The sequence below is a fragment of the Genypterus blacodes genome, unplaced genomic scaffold, assembly GCF_046128005.1.
Source record: "Genypterus blacodes isolate CSIRO-AG114 ecotype Tasmania unplaced genomic scaffold, CSIRO-AGI_Gbla_v1 ptg000053l_1, whole genome shotgun sequence".
Taxonomy (NCBI): domain Eukaryota; kingdom Metazoa; phylum Chordata; class Actinopteri; order Ophidiiformes; family Ophidiidae; genus Genypterus; species Genypterus blacodes.
Genome location: NW_027466865.1, coordinates 27,757 through 37,188, shown reverse-complemented (window position 1 = coordinate 37,188; position 9,432 = coordinate 27,757). Strand labels below are relative to the sequence as shown.

General features: G+C 44.7%; 1 protein-coding gene across 1 annotated transcript; it reads right to left on the bottom strand.

Annotated features, from left to right (window-relative positions):
• Positions 1-2,250: 2,250 nt before the first annotated feature.
• On the bottom strand, positions 2,251-9,432 carry erlin2 (ER lipid raft associated 2). The gene is made up of 12 exons (XM_076150833.1): positions 9,342-9,432; positions 8,109-8,216; positions 7,788-7,869; positions 7,542-7,588; positions 6,992-7,053; positions 6,643-6,768; positions 6,443-6,516; positions 5,574-5,632; positions 4,730-4,821; positions 4,563-4,652; positions 4,258-4,337; positions 2,251-4,113 (listed from the first exon to the last, which is right to left on the bottom strand). The coding sequence occupies exons 2-12, from the start codon at positions 8,213-8,215 to the stop codon at positions 3,940-3,942; spliced, it is 993 nt and encodes a 330-aa protein (XP_076006948.1). The 5' UTR covers position 8,216; positions 9,342-9,432; the 3' UTR covers positions 2,251-3,939.

The window sequence follows — 9,432 nt, the reverse complement described above, 5'->3', positions numbered from 1 at the left end:
GTGCGGAGGAGTAAAAATGTGTGTTCTCCTCATTTTTCATGATCAGGAGTAAAACTGAAAGCAGCACATGTTGCTTTCAGTTCGACTGTGTGGGGAAGTTCTCCAGCATCCTCAGGGGAGAAGAGTGACTGCAGGGGCTTTCTGACAGCGGGGCCATAACTGACACTGTGAGCTCCCTGTTCTCCGGGTCTGTATGGGGATTCAGGGGCTTTCAGTGACCCGAGGGGGTAATTTACATTCTACAGTAAAAGGTTTCACATGTCAGTTACATTCCAGTATTTTGGAACAGGACTATTTTTAGTACAAAATGAACAACAGGGCATGAACACTTACAGCTTTTGGTGTGAAAATAAAACTGATGGAAAACAGTATTACTTTTATACTAGTACAATACTACTAGTACTATTATGCTATACTAACAGTTTAGAGTCAATAACATATAGAACAGTTATAAAGGGATATAAATCTCAGTTTTTTCTGATCAGAGTGAACATTGTTGCACATGTGTTTCAGGTTGTGAGTCATGTCTGGTCTCCCAACAGCTGCGAAAACAATCACATCAGAATTCACTCATTCACCTCATATCACTGATCGTCCATGTCGTGACGCAACAGATCGACGGCGGTCACACGGTTTCTGCCGAATGTGCGCATGCGTGTGTGACCTCTTAGTACACCGCACCGTCACATGCAGGTCACTTACTAACTTTCATTTGGAGCATCAACACAAACAGAGATCAGAGCTGAGCGGAGCATCAACTCCAGACCTCAATGTTCTGGCTCTGATATTACACACAGATGTGCAGTGCATGATCTTCATATTACTCCTTAATTTGTGTCAGGGATTTCCCAGTGACAAATGACAACATTTTGAGGCAAGAAGGGATCCAGCCGATTCCACGGAATGATCCAGATAATCTCCTCCAATAAGTGAAATGATTGGTGCACTGAAGAGTTTAAGTAAATAGTTGGGATGTCAGTAGCAGTATTTCCAAGTAATAACCTTCAGCTCTAATCAAAGCTTGCATGTCTTTGGATCCAGTGTGTAATTATGTGTCACAGGAAGGATTCTGATCACAATTATTTAAATGACTGTTATCATCATCCAGCGGTGAACTTCAGTTAATTCAGCTTCAACCACAGTCACTTGAACACTCGCAATGCTTCTTACATAACAGATGGATGGAGGTTTTGTTTAAGCCATTTATTTCCACTTACATTGTAAATTTCAAAACCTTAAATAAAATGCTTGTCCTCTCTTTGTTTTTTTTTGTTTCTCTCTTCTCTCCCTCTCTTTACCACAGCCTATGATGCAATTTGTACTAGATGACACTGCTTTGACATCATCCTGTAAAAACCCTGAGATCATGCAATTTCAATATACTTGTATTCTACCTCAGGGTCTACGTATAAAGTTTAACAACAACAATAGTGTTAATAATACAACCTTCCTTCTCTCTCCCTCTCTCTCTCTCAAAAACAGTCTCCAAAATATCCTACAATTGTATGCACAATGTCATGTAAAATGTTTGCTTCAATAAAAACAAATAGCAAAAATAATAAAATGCACACACACACACACACACACACACACACACACACACACACACACACACACACACACACACACACACACACACACACACACAGTAGTGTCAGAGCTTGTATGTGGAGGACAAATCATTGCACATGTTTCTAATCTGTGTGTGTGTGTGCTGTGGTGTGGTGTGAGTCAGCATACAGTCACCCACTACTTGGAATTACGTGATTCATGTACTCTAGTGAGTTCTCACACAGATTTTGGTTCTCATCCTAAATCAAAAGTGCTATTTCACTAAAGTAAGGTTTTCAGGTATTTCCACATATACACAGAGTTATAGACTTGATATGCTTCATTCAGGAACACTGCGGTTCGGAAAACACATTTTTAAATTTCAAAGACCTCTCCAGAACTTCAACGACTGTAAAAACAAATTTCCTTGGCTTTTCCATGCGTGTTGATTCAGACGATTCTACTTCTCCCTGACTATGTTTGGTAAGTCACAATCACAAGAGGAAACAAGAACAAGTCATTTGATCATCGCTCAGTCCAGACTCGGAGCTGTTCAGAGTTTCTGCTGTGGTTTAAAAAAAAATGTGGCGATTTTCAGTTCACTTACTATACATGTAAACTAGGTTCTGGGGGTATTTGGAGTTCCGTTAGATAAAAATATGCAGTACATGCAGAGCCAGGTAAGGAAGAGTATCACCGTTGTATCAGAACAGCTTTTATTGAGGTGTTCATACCTTCTATCTTTGTTCCTCTGTGGTCCATTCAAAGGCCTACAGAGGTGATGGGTGAACAAATATGCAGACTTACAAAAAACAAAAAACAACATCAATGAGCAAAGTTCAGAGGTGAAAATCTGGAAATTTTGTAAAATCGATGTTGCACCAAACACATTTGGCCAGTAGGTGACAGAAACGGACCAGTTTGATTTTAGGATCTCAGCTCTGGGAAAAATTCACATTCTGAGCTGACAAATCAGAGCTGATTTTTAATTCAGTCAGACTGTGAGCAGGAGAAGTCGGTTGTGCTGCTGTGTTAGAACATACGATATAATCTCTGCAAAAGACAGACGACAAGCAAGCAAAAGTGACATTTGGACAGACGACGATGTTCTGAGAAACAACCTTAATGCAAAAGACAAACTAGGAGAACACACTTCAGCTACACATACAGCTGAGTTCAGTGCTAAACACACACACACACACTTTCTACACAAGTTCAACTAGACTCACTGCATCTGAAATTTCCATTTGTGATGCGAATAATCACTGTGCCATATTTATTCTTATGCAAAGTATCAGATGATCCGTTTTAATTCCAAAACTTGAAGCAAAATCTCAGGCAGTTTTAACTCTGTGTCAATTTAAATATAACACATCTGATTAACCGATGACAGCGATCGACTTTGCATCTCTCTTTAATGGTGAAACAAACACGATGTAGGAAATGTACACAACATGACAAACGTGAACAGAGACGCGTGACCCTGAGAAAAGAAGATGCTGCCAAAAGGAAACTAGAAGCTTTGTTGATTGTGTTTGTGTTCCAGACGACCTTCATCACCACAGCAACACCTCACAAACAAACAACTACATGACGTGATGTGACAACTCAAGAAGAAGGTAAGGAGTGGAATTCACAGGATATCAATAGTTTGTTCTCAATGTTTTGATTTCTAGAACGCAGGAGTACAAATAAACTACTTTATCAAAACACAGATTTTAGATTATTTCAGAAGTAAGACTGCATTGTTGAGTGATTCTCTCTGCGGGGGGGCCTTTAGTGATGAAGACGCCCCAGCAGGAAGACGACACTGCGCTCAAACAGGAAAGTGAAACCACAGAATCAACGGGCTTCAATGGTCCATGTGTGAGATGTGGGCCACTAGGGGGAGCCCTCTCTGGGAATTAGCTCAGGCACGCGGCTGCGAAGGACAGAGCAGTACTTTTACCAAACAACAGCATTCAGGAGACACACAGCAACATTATCAAAACCCACTGGAGTTCGAGTTCACTGCCACCGTCGCATACATTGGTCTTCATCTTCACCGATGCTTCGCTTCCGTGCCAACCACCTGGTTTACTGCGTCTCACTCATGTATCACAAGTTGACAGGATTACATACTAGAAAGTATTTACAAGGCTTAAAAACAAAACAATGAACTTCTAAAAGCTCCACAGAGATTTTGAGTCCGAGTCAAACATTCAGGGTGATTTTCTACAAGAGCATTCTGAGACGCTTGATGAAACGGGCCCGGGAAACCAGAGGGTCCCCAGGGTGAGGGGGGGACGGGGAGGGGGAGGGGGGAGGGGAGGGACTGCCAGCCAACCAGGGCCAGGCTGCAGCAGCTAAGAATTCATCTCCGGTGGTCCCCGTGGGTCCCCTCTACCTTTAATCAAGGTCCTGGATTTGCTCTGCCACAATGTCTGCGGCGGCCTTGACGGCTCGGTCAGCGGAGCCGGAGTCCACAAACATCTGGGGGATGTCGGTCCCAAAGTAGATCTTGCTGTTGGCTGAGATGGCCTTGTACTTCATCAGCTGCAGGTATTCTGGTGTTAGTTTCAGCTGCAGGAGGAGCAGGAGGAAGAGTTGTAACATCTTACAACACAACAAAGCTCCACTAAATGAAGCCCAGACTGAGGCTGAGTGTGTTATATAAGCATCACTAACATAGTGTGTGTGTGCATGTGTGTGTGTGAGGTCCGTTACCCGATTAGCCTCAGCTGCTCTTTGTGCTGTGTAAAACTCTGCGTCTGCTCTGGCTCTCTGCCTGGCCAGAAAAGCTCCGTCTAGGAAAAAGAAAGACGACTGTGATGTCCTGCCGACCTTTCTTGTGAGCCAAAACAGGAAGCTGGCGTCTCCACCCCACGAAGGGGGGAGGGGGGGCAAACTATTACTCAACCCAAATGTGCAGAAGAAACATCATTATTTCCCTCGGCAGAGCTGGAGGCCATAACACCAAAGTTTCTGTTCCAGTGGAGAATCAAACACGGATCATTGACGGGGAAACAAACCTTCAATCTGAGAGATCTTCTTCTCCGTTTCCTTCTCCATCACCTTCTGCTCAAACTTGATTTCTGCTACTTGTGCCACTTTCTCAGCCTCTGCAAAACACCAGCAGGTTAAGTTTTCGTGTTCTTTGTTGGACTCATTCATGACGTCTTCCTGTGTGCTCCCTCACCGATCACAGCTTTGATCCGCTCCGTCTCCGCCTCCTTCTCCACAACCTTCTGTGTCTGTTGAGTAATCAGCAGTTTGGTCTTCTCGCTCTCCCTGCATAAGGAAGAACATGCTGTTAAAGGTTCTTTAAAGACTTCAGCTGTTCCTAACTCTGCATGACCCCGCTCCTGTCCTTCACATTTACCCGCAGGATGCTCGTGAAAAAGACAAGTGGACATTTCAGAGTCAAAGGAAAACAGTTTGAGGAGACGGTGAACATGTTTGTATCTCACTAAACTTATATCTTCATGTAGAGGAGCTTTTAGAGGCTTTAACACGTGTTCATGGATCCATAAGGGTCTATTCAGAATGATTCATGTTATCTATTAGTCAGTTCAATCAGCAAATGAATCTGTGTTTGCGGGAAGCCGTGTTCCTGTTCTCCAGCGTGTCCCTGGACCCTGTGGACCATTTGGTCAGCTGTAGATGGTTTGAGATGTTCTGTTTACGATTGTAAAATAAACTGCGGTAACAGCAGCCACATGCATGTTGTGAGCCGTGTGGGTTTGTGAGGATTATATTTGTCCGCAGAAACCGAAACAGATTCGTGCCATTTCCCAGCAGTTGATTGCCACATTTGCTGTGACGAAGCGTGTGCTGCTTGTGAATGAGTACAAGCCCGTTCTTCTTCTTCTTCTTCTTCACAAACTGACACAATATACCCCCTCATCCAACACTGTTGCTTGAGTTGGCAGGAAGAGTTGGATTAAAATCAGGCCCGTCTCCTTAAGGAGGGAACATAAATACACAGCAAAGGGCTGTGGGAGTCAGGGAACATTCCTTGTTACACAGAAAATCAAACTCACATGAGTTCATAGTTCCTGCGAATGCTCTCAGGGATGTTGGGTTTAGTGACACGGACTGCCTGTGGAGCAGTGTGAGACAGACACAGAGAAACAACATTCAGGTGAACATGTGAGGTACACAGATATACACTTCAACTGTGGGAGAGACGGACAGACGGAGGCCGTCCTGTTCAAAGAGCCTGCGAGCTGTGACATCACAGCCTCCAGAGAAACGAACCGCACATGTTATTCCAACTGTTTCAGGAGATTTACTGGAAAAACAAGGCCAGGATGTTAAAGCTCGCCGGAGCGTTTAACAGGGAATAACGAACCAAAGACTTCCTCTGTCTCTGTGTGTGTGTGTGTATATGTGTGTGATTATAAGGATAAGTGGTGTGAGAATGTCAGAATGTTTCAGTTCAAACTTAAACGTTGCTTTCCTTAAGGCTGCAGGTAAAAGCTTTGAAACTCCCTCTGAGGCTCTAAAGCCTCATAAAGAGGCTGTTAGTGGATCTATGGAGTCTCACTGTGACGCCGCCACACCGAACATTTCACAACACTCATCATGAAAGCACTGTTTACTGCACTGCTCTCATTGACTGGATATGTTGTGACTAAACATGTGAACAGAATCCACAATGACACAGCCAGTGATCACAATGGAGCCATTATGCAGGAAAACCTGCTGAGTCACCGTGTCTAAACAGCAATTGGGTCATGTGTGATGCATGTTACATGTTACACACATTTAATCACAGACACAAAAACACCACAAGCCACATTTGGTGTAGCATCACCATGCACACTGAGTAGGGGGGGGGGGGTTACACAGGCGACAGGACAGCTCAGCACCTGTGGGTTTGTTTGTGTGATAAGCTTTGACTCTGTACCTGTATGATCAGACCAGGAGCCATGGAGGTCAGATCCTCCTGTAAGGTCAGCTTCAGGTTCTCATCGATTTGGTCTGGAAGACGAGAGGAGAGAGGAAAGGAGAGAGGAGATGAGATACACAGACGGAAGCACCAGACTGACATACATTCAAACTCAGACATTGTACATCCGGATGTTTCCACAGATTGTTTCTGTTTACCGAAGAGGCCGATGTAAACCTCCTGCAGGGAGTGAACGCTGCAGAACTGGTTGAGCTCATGATGGACCTTGTTGAATATCAAGGCCTTGTCATAGTCCGCCGTGAAGTTCCTCACGATGTCGTACACTGCAGAGAGGATCACAGTCAGGATGACACACACGCACACACAACAGACCAGTACACATGGACTCACTGGATCACACACACACACACACACACACACACACACACACACACACACACACACACACACACACACACACACACACACACACACACACACACACACACACACACACACACACACACACACACACACACACACACACACACACACACACACTTTTACCTGCTGCAGGTACGAGGTAGTTGACCACTTCAATGCGGTCAAAGTAGATCATCACACCTCCACTGAGGAAAGAAAACAGTCCTGTTAGCTTTGGTTTAGTCTTGCACCCCCTAATGGCCACAGATGCTTACTGCAGGAATATGAAGAGGGGCTGCTGAAAGCTTCAACATACGACAAGAAAGAATAAGAAACAAGAAGAAGATTCATGATGACTTATTATTAGTTTGGAATATCAAACAGCTGAAAAATTATATAACACATAAACATTAACAGCAAACACACTGGATCAATAATTGTATGTTTATCTGACATTGACAAATTGGCATATAATAGCTAGTTCATATTTTCTCTTCACTTTTTTTTAAACTTTATGTAGCAGGAAGCATGATTCTGATCCCTCTCAGTGATCCACGACCTCATTTACTGTCAACTAAAGCAAAACGCTGCTTCTCAAAGCAGGAAAAACAACTTCAGAGAAATAGGATCAGGTTAAAGCAAATCCACCTCCTCCTCACTAGACACTGAAGAAGGTGAGTGAAAGTGGACCCACCCGGTTCCACATGGGACATTCTTCACCTCGTCCGTCTGCAGAGTCGTCTGCAAAGCAAAGCAGCAGAACGCTTGATGAGGACGCCAGTTTCCCCGGAGGTTCAAAACTCAGAGCAAGACAACTTAGGGCAGCAGCACGGGAGACGGTTCAAAGCCCGAGCTAAGGCACAATGTGGCTGCCATCGGAAACACAGAGTGACTCGCTGCGTCACGCATCGACGATGTCGTTACATGGAGGGCGACTCACCTGAACAGGCTTGTAAGTGGTGATGAAGGGCAGCATGAGGTGGAAACCAGGGCCGCTGGTAGTGGTCAGGAGAGCCCCTCCCCTTTTACACACACACACACACACACACACAATTAGAGACAATCCCAATAAGTTATAAGCAATAAAAGCTAAGAACTTATCAATCAGACCTATATCAGTTCGGCTCAATTGGTCTTTGCTCTTTATGTTTCTGAATCAGCGTCTTATCTCAGTGAGCAGCTTTGTTCCCGCCACGTTGTCCCTGGTGATCCTATAGCCGGGGTTAGGGTTAGAGTGCTGCCAGCTGCTGTGCCGTCTCACCTGTAGTAAACTCCTGTGTGTCCCTCATCGATCTTATGCACAGAGGATAAGAGTGCTGCTCCTCCGATGGCTGCGATTATCGACACTATGGCACCCCACTGTGCCATCCTGGGGAGCAACGAGGAAGAGCAGACGGGAGAACAATGAGGAAGGGCAGACGGGAGAACAATGAGTCTGAACAAACTTGAGTCACACAGCGTTTCAATGTCATGGAGCTTCACTCATCAGCTTGCGCAACACTGTAATAACAAACTGGAGCCGGGCCTCTTCTTCCTCTTCCTCCCCCGTTTATCTCCTCTGACCTCAGGCTTAGCCAGGCCTCAGCTGGGACCCAGTGACCTTGTCACACTTTATAAGAGGATTGAGAGTCAAGTGTGAACCGCTACAAACACTCATGTACACATAGAGCAGTGAGCTGTAACTCCTGATGAATAGTGACTATCTGAGGAACCTGCAGGCTGAAGTGTGTGTGTGTGTGTGTGTGTGTGTGTGTGTGTGTGTGTGTGTGTGTCTGACCAGCAGCGTTTATTTTTATCTTCCTTTGTGTGTGTTCAGATTACAGAGCTGTAATTAGTGATTTATTACACCAGAGACAGAGCTGCCAGAGTCCAGCTGCTCTGTGGAATGATTTGATTTGAAAAACAATGCGGTGAAAAATAGAATAGAAAGAACCTAGAACACGATCTAACAGTGTATTTTCTGGGGTTTCGAGTCATTTCGGCCCATATTCTATCCACCTAAAAGTACATCAGAATATCAACAAACGCTAAAGTTGTACAGGTGCGTCACGCTGCTGAGATGAAACAGTTTACTAGGATAATAAAACGATAAGAAACATTTAGTGTCACAGATATAAACCGAAGTAAAGACTCCATCTTAGGGTTGAATTCACGCCGTTCCTCAGCAAAGGAGGCTTTAGCTTCACACAGATGAATGAGTACTGAGTGAGACGAGTTTAAATCTGTGGAAATCTGAGCTTTGCCGCCATTACACGGACGAATTTACGGTTAACGTCATGTCTGTTCGTGATATGAAGCTTCGACTCGAATAACGCGAATGGTCTCTGAGCGGTTCACTGTTTACTAGCTGCCATTACGAGCTAGCGAATTAGCATGAAGGTAACTGAGTGGAGCCCAGCCCGCGCTCTGTCGAGCCGCCGGTTCACCGAAGAGGGACGGAGAAGATGAATATGTGTTTGTTTTGCGGTGGAGACTCTGACGTGTCAGCTCTTACCTGGAATTTCGCCCGTAATGACACAAGTACACAGCAGAGGCACCTCAGCCACCTGCCACTGTCTTCTTCTTCTGCGGTTTAGGCCGCCTGG